The sequence below is a fragment of the Sinohyriopsis cumingii genome, chromosome 2 (genome assembly GCF_028554795.1).
Source record: "Sinohyriopsis cumingii isolate HCF-2022 chromosome 2, ASM2855479v2, whole genome shotgun sequence".
Lineage (NCBI taxonomy): Eukaryota > Metazoa > Mollusca > Bivalvia > Unionida > Unionidae > Sinohyriopsis > Sinohyriopsis cumingii.
Genome location: NC_142962.1, coordinates 3,921,180 through 3,936,783, shown reverse-complemented (window position 1 = coordinate 3,936,783; position 15,604 = coordinate 3,921,180). Strand labels below are relative to the sequence as shown.

At 37.1% G+C, this 15,604-nt stretch overlaps 1 protein-coding gene across 1 annotated transcript; it reads right to left on the bottom strand.

Moving 5' to 3' along the window:
* Positions 1-8,475: 8,475 nt before the first annotated feature.
* Positions 8,476-14,951, bottom strand: LOC149804256 (uncharacterized). The gene is made up of 3 exons (XM_089932409.1): positions 14,682-14,951; positions 11,273-11,450; positions 8,476-10,088 (listed from the first exon to the last, which is right to left on the bottom strand). Exons 1-3 carry the CDS (start codon positions 14,877-14,879, stop codon positions 9,055-9,057), a joined length of 1,410 nt encoding a protein of 469 aa, XP_089788535.1. The 5' UTR covers positions 14,880-14,951; the 3' UTR covers positions 8,476-9,054.
* Positions 14,952-15,604: the final 653 nt, after the last annotated feature.

Sequence of the window (15,604 nt, the reverse complement as noted above, 5' to 3'; positions counted from 1 at the left end):
AAATCAACTTGACGGCAGAATTATTTAGTGTCACCGGACACGTTTGTGGCGTCACTTCGAAGTAAATAAAGTAGAAGATAGGAATGGAGAAACTCTTAAAGGAACATTTTATTTGACTGTGTTAAAACGAATGACCAAAACCGACGTCGGAGAAATCTACGATATAAAAAGCATACTGGATTAACAAAATGAAGAGATGCTAGGTTATCGATGACCAAGCACACTCTCATCGTCTTTGTATAGACTTTTCTGACATCAAAACAAAAATTGTTTGCTTTCCTGGGTCGGAAAACGGATCTTGCTCCTCGCTCCGAAGATGTCAACATCAGTAACAGATTCTTAAAGAATTTTCAGTCTCTCCATCCATTTGAATGCAAAAATCAATTTGATGTTTTTGTACTCAGATGTAATCAAGTACAACTTAGTACCAATGCTCCGTTGCTGCGAGAAATCAATTTTTAAGAGGATTTTAACTCTTCGTGTCAACCAAGACGTATGACATACATATCATGTATACCGAGAATGTATGCCTCTCCATTCTCCATTATTTTATTGTCAGGATATTGTATTTTGACAGTACCAGTATGGGTATAGAAGGAGCCCGCAAAGCACAGATTCTGTTTAATAAAGGAAGCTCACCACAAAACTACACTTGCGAAAATGAATTTCGAGCGAGTTGTAACTCGTTTATCTCGTGCACAGAGGACTTAGACAACGAGGACATGGACTGGGGATATGTTCTTATCATTCAATCATACTGTAGCACCAATCTTTAAACATTTTGTCACTTTAGGAATGTACGCTTAGAAAACAATACGCCCTGTCACAATGAAACAATTAATTAAACAGTTGTAAGTCGGCAGAGGCCCAGCACAAGAGTTAACGATTGCGGTGGAAAATGTGTTGATTCAGTTAGAACAGAGCTTTTTTGACTCGAGAGAAACACGTGTATTTCTGCATACCACACCTCTGTCGAAGCAATTGCTTCGTCCTCCACGCAGAAGCGATGATACGACAAGGATGAGAAGAAACCAGGAACCAACAGATGCTTGGATGCTTTTTATCACTACATAAATCGTTGGGGAAAAAACAAAGATGATACACCGAGATTCTTGCAAATGTTCCTATTCAATACTGGATCTGTGTGCCATGCCAAATACGATGACGATGATGTAAAAATCACAGAGGGTTTTATTCTATCCAGTTTCGTCCAATACGACGTCAGCTCCCTCTGAGTTTGTAATCAAACGGCAAACGCTTAGATGCTTTTGTGGTGTGGAACCTTGCACAGTAAACCTCAACAAAGGCTACAAATCTAACAGTGTTGTGGTTAGACCGCGCCAACGTAAATGGTAGCATTCCATACAAATGGGTAAGCCTGACGCCAAAGTATTGTATTACATTTTTGGGGTATTCGCTATTTGTATATAGCTCTGCATTTTAAGGATTTATTTGATTTTCGTGACTATTTGTTTAATTTTGGTAAGTCGGTTTTGTGGAAATAGTCCTCAAGCCGAATAATTATCCAATTGCTAGCCACATAAGTGGGCATGTCGCTAATATAGACCATATTAAAATCTAATTATGTGGATTGATTGTATGACTCCGTGCTCATTATGTGTGATGGTTACTGGTAAATTGTACAATGGAATAATTGAGATGGGACGGTTTCGTCATCTGGAGACGCCGTTTATTTTTGCTATGATGGTAAATATGGTGTAGAGTTACGGGCGAAATGAGGCTTTAAATCATGATTTGACGGACCGAGAGTGGTGTAGGGAAAATAGTCCCTTGTATTTGGTGTTTGAGTTGTATATTTTCACGGCGTGAAATACTGGCACTACATTATGGAAATGCAATAAGAAGAAACTATGCAGTTGTGAAGTTGGCAGGCAATTATGAAGTTGTGATGTAAATGTGTAGTTCTGATATTTGTAGTCATTCATTGATTAGAGGATACTTTTTTATAGTCTGGGCGTGTTGGAGTTTCCAATTTACAACAGTAGTTGTAGAGAAGTCCTTAGAAATCAGGGGGAAAATAAATGACTTCTAGCGGGATTCACACTAGGGTTGAATTCGCTGGGCAAAGAGATCCCTTTGGCTTATTACAGTATAATATACCAGTTACGTTTAAAGACATGCTCCAAAACTACCTCGATATGTTCAAATTGCTCCTCACAGCAGAGATCAGAAGCTGGCATCATAACTTCATGTGCCATTTCAGTGATACTATTTTTATCGTCATGATAAGCCTAAGATCAATTATGTCATCTGTCGTTTGGCACGCGCTTTCATGGATGATTAGACAAATGTATCAAAGTCACTACCAGAAGGTAGCTGGATGTTAGAGCTTGAAGACCTTATTAGCTGGTCCTGAAGAAAAGAAAGGTATAAGATAGACACGGGTTGAAAGTAAGTGAGGAAGTGACACCAACACTGAGCAAGCAACCATTTAAGAGCCTAGGCAAGTGGTTTAACCATTCCGTGGATGATAGTAAGAGTGTAGCAGGCAGGAAGCGACAAGCTAAAGACTGGATAGAATCCAGAGACAAAGAGTGTGCTGCCTGGGAAGTACAAGACCTGGTCTTACCAACATGGTATTATACCAAGAATCCATTGATCGGTTCTATTGTCAGCCGAAGAAGAAGTTAAGAGAAAGATTAATATATATATATATATATATATATATATATATATATATATATATATATATATATATATATATATATATATATATATATATATATATATGCGATGATGGATGGGAGTACAAGGGATCTAAGGTAGTATCGGCTTGTACTGTACTGGCAAGACGCTTCGGTTACCATTATCCTCAGTGAGAGAGGCATTCAGGTCGACCAAGGCAATGAAGATGGTGATGAGCAGATGAGAAAGTGAGAGAAGCAGCCATCGAAGTACGGACAAGATTGAAGTGAATGTCAACAAAAACAGCTGAAGAAACGGAATCCAGACTGAGACACGGTGACATGGTAGGTACAGTAGCAACAAGAAGGCTAGGGCTGTGATGTCTCAAAACAAAAGGGAGGGGGCAAGCAGCAAATACCGAAGACAATCGTGACATAGTCTCGAAAGAAGTAAGTCTTGTAGAAGAGCAGGTCGGGCAAGTTAAATCAGCCAGAATGATGAATCATTTATTGGCTACATTGATAAACTGCGAGGTCCAAGAATTAGTCTTAGAGCAACATCTGAAAAGCTATAAGCCAGAATATCTTGACCAAGTGTAAGTTGTTCTCCCTACGCCAACAAATCGCAATATATGGGGATCAACTATTGACCCAGGCTATAAACCTTGTGTAAGATTTTCACATTTAGAGCACGTGAGATCATTTAGCAACTGAGCACGTTTCTGTTGAAATTCCTGCCAGTAGGAATATAGCCAGGAGAAAGAAATATTACAACCTAATCAGCTTTGTGGGAAGCGGTGAGACACTAAGGCTGGAGCATGCGCAGGATTTAGAAATGAAGGCAGATGTAAAATGACAGCTGAAGTTCACATGGGACACCTGTAAAACCATCTTCAGACCTGATTTTGTAACGTGGTCAGGAGTACCAAAAAGGTGATTTTGTTAGATCTGACGGTGCCATGGGATGCTAGAATGGAGGAGACTCATGAAAGGAAATGGCCAAATATTGTCCAATCATCTATGAGTAGCAGCATAAATGGATAGAAGACCTGGAATATACCGGTGAAAATAGGACGCCATGACTTTGCAACACATACTTTTTGGCTTGCCTTGGGAGTCATCGAGATTACATGACCTATCCACAGGAATTTAGATACAAAGTTTGTAAAACGGACCGAGGAAACAAAATGGTGTATTTGGTGGCAGAAAGAGTAGCGATGGAAGAATAACTCCAGCGCCGAAACGCTCTAGGGAATGAGATAACCACCTGATGAAGAAACCCGTTGTAGAACTCTATTCATATGTATGTATGTATGTATGTATGTATGTATGTATGTATGAATGTATGTAACTTTCGTGATTTTGTCTAATTTTTTTAAAACTTGTATTCATGCCTGTAGATTGTAGTGATTATTTCTATCTGGCGTATGTGCATATGTTCTATTTTAAGATATTAGGAATGTATAATTGCGTAGGTTCTATAAATAGATGTTTACATACGTGTTGATAGTTACTACTAATAATATTAGTGGTAAATATGTTGATAAGTTTCGGGGTTTTCCCCACTGAACTGGTTTAGGTCAGGTTAGTTCTTAAAAGAATTAGGTTAATTTCCTTTGGATGAATAGCAATTTTGAAATATATTGAATAGTAAGATCTGTCACGTGGGCATGTAGTCGTAATAGACTCTTGATGGTGTAAATCATGAAAGATCTTAACAATCAGCTTCATTCCTATTTTTGATATTGTTTCTTTTCCTGGATTCGCTTTTCATTTGTTGAAATCATTCATGAGATGCATATAATGTTGATATTTAGGTGCTTTTGAGAGGAAACATTTGCTAAAATTAATCAGTATTAATAGAAAGTGATCATGGGACTACAATATTATTCTGGAACTATTGTAAATTATTCAACGAGTTCTGGAGAACGCTATTTTGACAACGTCACGATTCATGACAGACCAGTATATTTCCGAATCAGAAATTTACACCAAAAATTTCATTGTTTTAGACTTTAACAGGACATGTTTTAGCATTATTTTGGCTTCAATTCATAATACTGTCATTTCTCGTGAATTTTTTTTTTGTAACACTGATAATTAAATTATTTGTTAAGTTATATACAACTTGTTGGTTTTGCTTCTCTCTGTTACTTAGTTTATAACTATAGAGTCGTAAATATGTATGTACGTATGTATGTATGTATGTATGTGTGTGTGTGTGTGTGTGTGTGTGTGTGTGTCTAGATGGATGCATGTCGCTGTTTACGAATGTATGTATTTATGTATGAAAACAAAGTAATAGTCCATACTACCTATATCATTTGCTTGTTTGTGTAGTTATATTATTGTGGATTAATCAGTAACATTGTCTTTAAACTCATTGACTATAATTGTATTCTGTCAAATTTACTGTCCTGTGGCAAAAAGTATCTTTCAATTTCTAAACAACTATTCACTTAAAACCTATTAATTGTATGGCACAGGAAAACTAATTAGAACCGAACTATTATTTTAGACATCTTTATACCAAACTTACATTTAATTTAATTTCTCAAAAGAATGCTTTGGCCTGGAGATTACAGAACTCACGAGCTGAGTTTGAGATTAAGTTTCCTCTCGCAACCACTTCTAATGTTGAAATTGTTCAGTGAAATGCAACTCTGTCAAAGTAACGTACTCTGCGATTTGTTGACTAAGATTCTCAAGTCTGAACTCGAGAGTTCAGCGTTTTTTTAAAAATAATCTCCGCTCCAGAACGATGTCTGCAGACGTAGGAATTTCCCTGGGAATTTAAGTCTAAAATATAGATGATTTAATCATTAAACAAATAGGTACGAACATTTGGCGGTACTCTGTGCGGTACTCGCAGACAAGTTAAAGGTATTACCATAATGAAGAAATATAAACCGGACACACACTGGGCAGTACTTGCAGTCAGTGGAGAACTGCCCACACAGTAAATGGAACTGAATTATTTTAAACGCAAATTATTTTCCTAGGCGGACAAAAATAAAGTTTATTCATGAATAATTGTAATTTCTCTTTAGAAAAAAATAATATTATCCGCAGATAGAATTAGTTCATAATTGTCTCTGCCAAAAAGATCAAAGCTGTAATTTTGTTCCCGAATTAGATTATATTAAGCTATTTTCACCACGACTATATTAGTGCTGCATGTACGTGTTTATTGCAAAACACGCGCTCGAGGAGGTATGTAGGTATAGACAGCTCGCTATTACTGATTCTTCTTCTTCTATTATTATTAGTAGTAGTAGTATTAATATTAGAATTTCTGTTTTTGCTCTTATTACCTTTTTCATATACTCATATCAAAGCCATATCAAAACCATCTAGTCAGTTCCGTTTTCCATTTTGTCCTCTTTATTCAAATTCAGTTTATGTGAATCTAAACACTCGAGCATGGCTTTCCATTGCTAGTTTCCATGCCTTTAATGCATATTACCCCACCCACCCCTTTCTAGCCCACCGTGCCCACCATCATCCAAAATAAGTGAACCCTACATCTTAGCCCTAAGTACGTTACCTACATTATGTGACTCCTGATCAGAAAACATGTCTAAAATGTGGCAATAAATATTCAAACAATTGTCAACTTTTGTAGATTTGACCTGGCCCCATCTGAACGATACCAGAGAAGTGAATTAAAAACAATATAAACCTTTACGAAGAACAGAACTAATATTCCAAGCTTAGCGAATTTCATCAGGTAGTGTAAGAGAAAATAGAGCTAAGATGGAAAAACGGAGTTATGCGGTGATAAGGATCATTGTCATTTGAGAGAGAGAGAGAGAGAGAGAGAGAGAGAGAGTTAGAGAGTTAATTTAGTGATGAGCCTGAGATGCATAACACAAGAATTACTTTTTGACTAATTTAATGTAATATAAATACAATTAGCAGTTGTACAAACGCATATATATATATATATATATATATATATATATATATATATATATATATATATATATATATATATATATATATATAAAGTTTTACATATGTATTCCGAATGCACGGATGCAATCTGCGATGCTAAAATCTAATCCATCGACAAGTATAGTCTCTAGTAAGATAAACAACTTTTCGTTGCATTACACAGATGAAGCATATAGAAAAAAAAATATAATTTGCTTGTATACAAGATATGTGATTATAAGTGAAATAAATCGATAATATTATCGGTTAGGCTGATAGCATATTGTGTTGCATAACAAATACGGTCTAAAAATTAAAGTCATATTGTAGATTCCAATACACACAATTTAAGAGAATGATCACGTAAACAATCGCAATATTGATATTAAATATCATGTAGAAAATAATGATGTAATTAGTACGTTGTCTGTAAACCACGAAGTCCGAACGAAATTGCTCTATGTCTTACGATAATCTTCATAAAGCAATAGCGCATTTCACTGTTTATGACAGACTGCTTCTAATTTAAATTAGCAGACACCGTCATATAAAGTACACCAGCTTAAAAAGAGGCCCCACGTTTTAATGTTAGTTTACTTGGCTTCACTATGGTTAGTAACTGAACCGCTTCGGTGGCAAAGTGGTTAGAGCGTCCGCCACGGATACGGGAGGTCGCGGGTTAGAACTCCAGCCGAGTCATATCAAAGACGTAAAAAATTGGTCCTAACAGCTGCCTAGCTTGGTCAGCCTGGTGCCAGGATAATGTGGCTGGGTGGGACATGATGCTACATGTCTTCGGCATGATGCCCCAGTGCTAGACATCAGTATAAACTGTCACACTGTAGATACCGTAGCGATATGACTGAAAATTGTTAAAGCTATTTTTAAAAAATCCAAATCCAAGTGTGCAGTGTATTATGTCGTTATGAATACTAAAGTAAGTTTCTTCCATTCCACTCTTTTTCGTCATTACTTGTTTTCATTTTTCAAATGAAATCATTACTCATTGTCATATATTTGTGATGTCATAAACCTGAAACGATCTAAATGCAAACTGATTCCCAGTGACAAATATAAAAAACAAAAAAAACGTTGTAAAATGAGGTAGAAAATAGAACACGTGTTTGAGCAAGAAAGTGTCAAATTTCGTTTCGAGGTGACAGTCGCAGTTTCGACAGAAGCGAGGAAATGGGGACTTTTCAGTCCCATGCAGGAAAAGGTCATCTGATGTAAAATCATTTGGTACATCATTTGAATCTACCTATTCAAAACTTTACTCTTGTTCTAGTTTTTGTCTGTGTAGAGTAAATGGACCAAATTTTAACCTACGTAACTGAAGTGTGGTAGTCGCACATTTTTTTTCCTATATTAATTAGGCTATCTGTTGAAGAAAAAAAAAACAGCGGCCATAATGTGGATAGTAATTGTTACAATAAATTCGCTTCAGAAGGCGGGGCAAGGAAAATTCCAACGGTTGCAGCCAAGGTTTTCATTGGCGTAATATTGACCAATCAAGTTCGCTAAAAGTGATACGTTTACGTCTTGATATCTCAAAAGTAACGAATCGCAAAAACTGTATGTAAAGTGACCAACTATGTGATAAGTAACTGCATTTATACTCTGATGATCAAATTACTCAGTCAAGTTAGAGGCTAAAATATCATCCGATAAAGGAAACGCACGATTCTCAAAACTCATATTCTGTCAGGATATACCCCTTGAGTCATTAGAACCTTTGTACATCGTATTTACACATTAATAGAGGAGTACGTTGAATTGATATTGCCATATATATATATATATATATATATATATATATATATATATATATATATATATATATATATATATATATATATATATATATATATATATCGGTCTCTTTATCGGAAACTACTGATATTTAAGGCTTGTACAATTTGTCTCCAAACTGAATTATGGTATTCGATAAGAATAGAAAAGGAAAGAAATGCACGTACACTCTCCTCTTGTGTGTGCTATTAGGAACATATTCATATAATAATAAAAAACTGTATAGGTACTTCGATTGCTATAAATCCACAAAGCACCATTAGAGTACAGGAGTCATACGACTGTGCAAAAAAACACAAATTCATCAAACTTAGATCAGCTTATGTTTACAATCAAGTTTGTTTTAAAAACCATAAAAATACATCAGAAAAAGTGAAAGAGGTTTTGAAGAGAAACGATGCTAACCTAGTGGTGCTGATTCGTGAACAAAATCAACATCATTTGAAAAATACATGGGTTGGATCACTAAATGGTCAATCGTTAAACTCAGTCTGGGACTTTTGTTATTGGTTGCTCTTTAAATATGTCGGAGAGTAAGAAAGAATCAGAAAGATGAAACGTGGAACGGACAGACGAGGATTGATCACGAAACTGGAACAGACATAAGCATAAACAAACACGTGAAGTAAAATCTGCAAAACAATGACACGGAGAACGGAGTCTAGAAAATAGGAGTATGTACGGGAGACGTGGTAGAATCATCACTCTCAGGCGATGACACTTCTGCCTGATCTGTGAAGACATCTACTCGACTAGAAGCGTCATCTGTGTCAAAGCATGGCCGCCAGAAGAACTTGTCCTTGACACGGTCCGGCTTTAGCTTGAGATTCAACATCTTTCCGCTTCCGCTATCTACTTTGGCAAAGATCATGTCGGGAAGGTGTTCCAATGATCTTTTAGACTGCAACTCAGACAGGTGCATCATACTACCTTTTGATGTTGTCCTGCTCTTAATCTCTGGCAATGAACATCTCTTCGACATTTTCTTAACTTCTTTCTCCGTCCTATCGGCATTGGACACACTATTCCTGAACCGATGCCTGCGTATATCCTGAGATTTAGAAATGCGTTCAAATTCTCCCTCAATGTCGCTATCAAACGTCTGCGTTGCTTGGTGTTTTAGTTTTGGTCTGTCCTGCGAAGGATATACTCTCCGAGTCCATTCAGGTCTTGACGCTTTCGGTATAGATGGTGGAGTGGGCTTTACTTTTGGCAGACTTTCTTCAGATAAGTTAGTAGCATCCGAGTCTTTGGAACTCGCATCTTCATCATCAAGTGATAGAGACTTAACCAGCACTGATTGATAATAACGGTAATCGTCTGCATGTTTCGACAGTCCAGGCTTGCTTCCTGCGGAACATAATGCTGCTAACCGAGCCACCTTCATAAATCTTGCTCTTCCACGCCCATCCTCTCTCTTGGGTAATACGTCATCTGCCGTAAGCCCTTGACGCTCCAGCCACTGATCGACATTCATGAAATACTTCTGGTCTCTCACGTGCACCGACGCTTTACCCTGTCTAACTAGGATCTGAGCGCAAGTAGTGTGGCCGTGTTTTACAGCCATTAGTAAAGCCGTGAATCCGTCTTTATTGGCATGATCTACCTGAAGCCCCAGACGACGAAAGTGGCGAATAAGGATTTCCACAGCGATGTCATTGCCAACCATTGCACTGTAGATGAGTGGAGTGTTACCTGATGAAAAAAAAAAATATTTGAAAGGTCATCTTATTTACCTTGATTTTGTACGCCACTATGATATAAAACGTAATTTAAATGCCAAGGAGGGCTTGATATGAGAAACTCTATCGCGATTCTTAATCTTGTGGTTGTACCACCGGTCATCAAACTACTCGCTACTCGCTTTGTACTTCAGCAGCCCATGTTTAATCCTTCAGCTGAAAAGTGCGAGAGTGAGAGGTCACTCATCAATAATCGGCGTTTGTCTTCAGATATTCAGTTTCCACAGCTTCAGAAACCACGCAGAGCATGATGTGGGTCATAAACAGAGCATGTTACATCAATTAAGATAAATGTTTGTATTATCGACGCTGAATATCTAATCTATACATTTATTTTAACATTTTCTGACCACTAAACTTTTAGAGTTCTTAATATATATTAAGTAGATAAATATGTTTCCAAGTTGACGTGACAGTTGACCTCTTGGCAAGTATCAAACAACTTCAGCACATCTATGATCCACAAGGACCGGTCTGCTCCGGTGGCCTAGTAGCTAGAGCGTCCGCTTCGGATGCGGGAGGTCGCGGGTTCGAACCCCGACCGAGCCATACCAAAGACTTAAGAAAATGGTACCAACAGCTGCTTTGCTAGGCGCTCAGCGTTAAGAGGTTAATGTTAGGACTGGTTGGCCTGGTGTCAGGATAATGTGACTGGGCGGGACATCATGCTACATGTCTAGACATCACTATAAACTGCCACACAGCAGACATCGTAGCGATATGGCTGAAAATTTGTTAAAGCTACACACACACACACACACACACACACACACACACACACACACCACATGGACCACTAACAACTCGGGTTGCCAGGCAACTCGGGTTGCCCGGCAAATGTGCAACCTTGTGGCATGGCCTATCCGAGTTTGCGTACTGTAAAACTGATAACTCTATCATCTTGATTGAATTTTACTTTATAATACGCACAAAGTGTTTGAGAAGTGGATGTGCAAATTGTAAACAGAAAGTCTTGAATTTTGAAGAAGCTGATATTCAAATGAGTATCCAGACTACATCCGATCGCGCAATATCCTACGCGCAACCTAGACGTGCTATTGATATCGAGTTTTGTTCTTGATATTCACCACTTTTCCTTAGTTTTGTTATGTCAATCAAATGTGAAAAAAATTGTACCATCCATGTCGTATACGTCGGGGTCTATGTTGGGATGCCTGACAAGGATCCTGACCACATCATTACACGATTTCTCACAAGCATAACTCAGTGCGGTTCGTCCGAAATCGTCCCGGTTATTCACATCAGCGCCAAAATGTAACAGAAGCCGGACGAGTGCATCACGAGACTGCTCTTCCTGGAATGAAAAATAATATAATCGACGCTACAGGGTTTACATTAAAAAGTAATTGGTTGTTATAGATGATTTGCAATTTCGTAGGAATACTTAGTTTCAAACAGGGGGTGGTATAGGTCTCAACGTGGAGATTTGTTTTCCTGTGCGAGATGTGAAACTTGTGTAAATCGATAGACCAGGCAGTACACTAAGAAAAGTGAAGGTGACATTACAATCAGGACTAATCCGTTACACTTGTGTTTTCAGTACCTCCAAAGTCACTTTTTAAACAAATACTAATTGTCTTTTGAAGTTCTCTCAGAAGTTGATTGTTTTTGTTAATGTTGTTGTTGCTGAGTTTTTTTTTATTTAAAAAACTGGGAGATGATCTGATTTCAGAAGATAAATTTTCGGATTTTTGCATTGAATGGGAATGCTATAAAATCATTTGGATTTCATGCATTGAATGGGAATGTCCTAAAGGCATGGAATTTTATGTCATTGTTTTGTTTGGGGGTTTTTTTTGTTTGTTTTTATATATTTGTGTATCGAATGAGAATGAGTTTATCCATTGAATGGGAATGACCGAAATTTGTTGGATTTAATGCATTGAATTGGAATGATCGAAACTCATTGGAGTTTAGGCATTGAATGGGAACGACCGAAATTTGTTGGATTTAATGCATCGAATTTGAATGATCGAAACTCATTGGAGTTTAGGCATTGAATGGGAATGACCGAAAGTCATTGGGTTTTTGACATTGAATGGGAATGACCGAAATTTGTTGGATTTAATGAACTGAATTTGAATGATCGAAACTCATTGGGTTTTTAGACATTGAATCGGGATGACCGAAATTTGTTGGATTTAATGCATTGAATTGGAATGATCGAAACTCATTGGAGTTTAGGCATTGAATGGGAACGACCGAAAGTCATTGGGTTTTTAGACATTGAATGGGAATGACCGAAAGTTGGTGGATTTCATGCAATGAATGGGAATGACAGAAAGTCGTTGGGCTTAAAGAATATTTCCGTTTGAAAACAATTGGAGGCTTCGGTTGTACCGTATTTATAATAAACTTATCAAACCTTAAATATCAAATGCTGGATGCAAACTTTATCAAACCAATGCAAAAAAAAATCATTAAAAAATTGCGGTCTGTGTGGTGTTATCATATTTTTCAGTGACTTCGCGCATGCAAGTCTAAATTTTGCAACCACTGTCTGCAAACATAATTTTTTAAGATCACGTGTTCCTCAGAAAGCATTTTCAGAAATATATCACATATGAAAATTTATTAATTATTGTTTGTAGACACATTTCTCATTTCTCAGACATTGACGTGACATATGAATTCTTGAAACTATTATTATTATTATTATTATTATTATTACTATTCCACAATGATTACTTGTTCATGTCATTATTTCTCTTTGTAAAAATCTTTTTCATCATCTTGTACCATGTGTATAAATAGATCGATAGATTGACAAATTCGTGAGAGCACATCATGTTCTATTTATTTACTCATATTTTGACAATATACATTTCCTTTAAGAATCGAAATTGAAGAAGATTTATTTTGCTGATGTTGAACGTCTATCGTATGATATAGGACAATACACAGTAAAGAGCAATGAGATAGAGCAATACACAGTACACGTCAATGAGATAGGACAATACACAGTACACAGCAATGAGATAGGACAATACACAGTACACAGCAATGAGATAGGACAATACACAGTATACAGCAATGAGATAGGACAACACACATTACACAGCAATGAGATGGGATAATGCACAGTACACAGCAATGAGATAGGACAACACACAGTACACAACAATGAGATAGAACAATACACAGTAGACAGCAATGAGATAGGTCAATACACAGTGCACAGCAATGAGATAGGACAATACACAGTACACAGCAATGAGATAGGACAACACAGAGTACACAACGAGATAGGACAATACACAGTACACAGTAATGATATAGGACAACATAACAGTACATAGCAATGAGATGGGACAATACACAGTACAGAGCAATGAGATAGGACAACACACAGTACAGAGCAATGAGATAGGACAATGCACAGTACACAGTAATGAGATAGGACAACACACAGTACAGAGCAATGAGATAGGACAATGCACAGTACACAGTAATGAGATAGGACAACACACAGTACAGAGCAATGAGATAGGACAATGCACAGTACAGAGCAATGAGATAGGACAATGCACAGTACACAGTAATGAGATAGGACAACACACAGTACATAGCAATAAGATGGGACAACACACATTACACAGCAATGAGATGGGACAATGCACAGTACACAGTAATGAGATAGGAAATGACATATTACACAGTAATGAGGTATGACAGGACAAAGTACACAGCATGATTGGACAAAAATTAATGACAGAGGCACAACACATAGTACACAATAATTAGATGGGACAATAAAAAGAACACACTCATGAGAAAGCCTTTAATTAATGTATGCAAACATCAATGTAGTCTATGAAACATAAACTTCAAATTTTACTGGAGGTGAAAGAACGCACCCTGGTGCGTAAAGTCCCTTTAGAAACAAAGCACATTTTAAAACCGATTTTTCACTCATAGGAAAGGGAGTAAAATATCATTAAAACATATACTGGTCGTTAAAAAGCATTGGCTTAAAAAAAATCCGAAATCGCAGTGGGCGTGTATTAGGTATGATGATTATTCACGGAATTGGTCTGACGATGCTATATACGAGTTAAACGATATGCACTAAGATCGGTGTTGTTCTGCGCAGGATATAATAGATCGTACGGTGTACCCTCACTACAAAGCCCCTTAGTATATCGCTGTGCCTACTATAACGCAGGAATTATTATAGATCCCATTAAATCGGATATATTTTGCTTTATTATTGCTACTTATTTAACCTAGTTTTAATCGATGACTAATGACAACCTACTATAAATATCGTTTTGAATCACAAAATGCCCATTTTATGTTTTGTGCCAATTTCTGCGCTTTATACACTATTATCACAGCAATGCTGGAACATGTCTCGATATTAAGTGGCCTCGCTTATACCGCGGTTAAGTTTTGGATTTACCATGAACAGTGCTATAATGGAGCAGTGATGTCACCAAAACCAAAAAACAAAACAAAACAAACAAACAAATAAACTAATAAATTTATCACAGATTTAGGGGTAAACATGACATTAGGAATATACCTTTGTATTCAAGCACTGAATCAGAGGTGTCTTTCCATGTAGATCCCTCGCGTCCACAATGTTTATCATGGCCGCTTCCAGGATGAAACGGATAAGATGCCGCTTGCCCTGTCGTATCGCGTCAAACAGAAATCGGGCGTCCGATGTCAAATCCGTGTGCATATCGTCACTTCTTCGAACTTTCTGTCTCCTCGACATCAGGACAAGTATGTTTTGTTCTGGTAAGATGGTTCAAGGAGACCGCAAAGTCACTTCTGTGGATGAATGACGCTCCCTTTTTTAAATTCACTATCTAACTGCATCTACAGGACTCACGGTACTACTTCAGTTCCCATAGTAAACCCATGCAAACTCCATGATATTAAAAATTCAGTAACTTATATTTTTTTTAGTGCTCATGTTCAAACCTATATTTATCATTATAGATGAAACCTGGATTTCAGCTTCTGTGTAAAGGAAAGGATATGAGCCGCAGCATTTTTTTGGACCTGCATGTGTTTGAAACATGTGCTTTCAATTCCGCACCAAAGAGTCAAGTGCTAATTTTAGTAATGAGTGTTCCAAACTCAAGACTGTTAAAGGACTAAAATTCCATCAATAAAACAATGTCTCTAAAAAAAAATGACTTACAACTAGGATAAGCTCTCAAAAGATTCTTTTTTCCTAAAACATAACTTACATTATTAAACAATCCTGGTCAGCCAAACTCATGTATACTCTATTTTGTGTTCACCCATTTCCAGGCTGGTTCCCGCTTTTCCATATTACTAGTACCGTGTGTCCTATATCCACCCTTGACTTTCTTGACAGTCCTAGGAATAGTATCAATACATAAGTAAGCAATGTGCATAGTCCTGCTTGTCAAAGATTACATTTGTGAATATTAAATTATATTGCACGTTCATGTTCACCTAAAGAGCAAT

What these genes read in the sequence shown, in the direction of transcription:
- LOC149804256 (XM_089932409.1), bottom strand. Translation starts at nt 14,879, where the DNA reads ATGTCGAGGAGACAGAAAGTTCGAAGAAGTGACGATATGCACACGGAT. An exon ending in TTCAGTGCTTGAATACAAAG is followed by an intron (nt 11,451 to 14,681) that starts GTATATTCCTAA and finishes TTTTCATTCCAG; the next exon opens with GAAGAGCAGTCTCGTGATGC. An exon ending in CGACGTATACGACATGGATG is followed by an intron (nt 10,089 to 11,272) that starts GTACAATTTTTT and finishes TTTTTTCATCAG; the next exon opens with GTAACACTCCACTCATCTAC.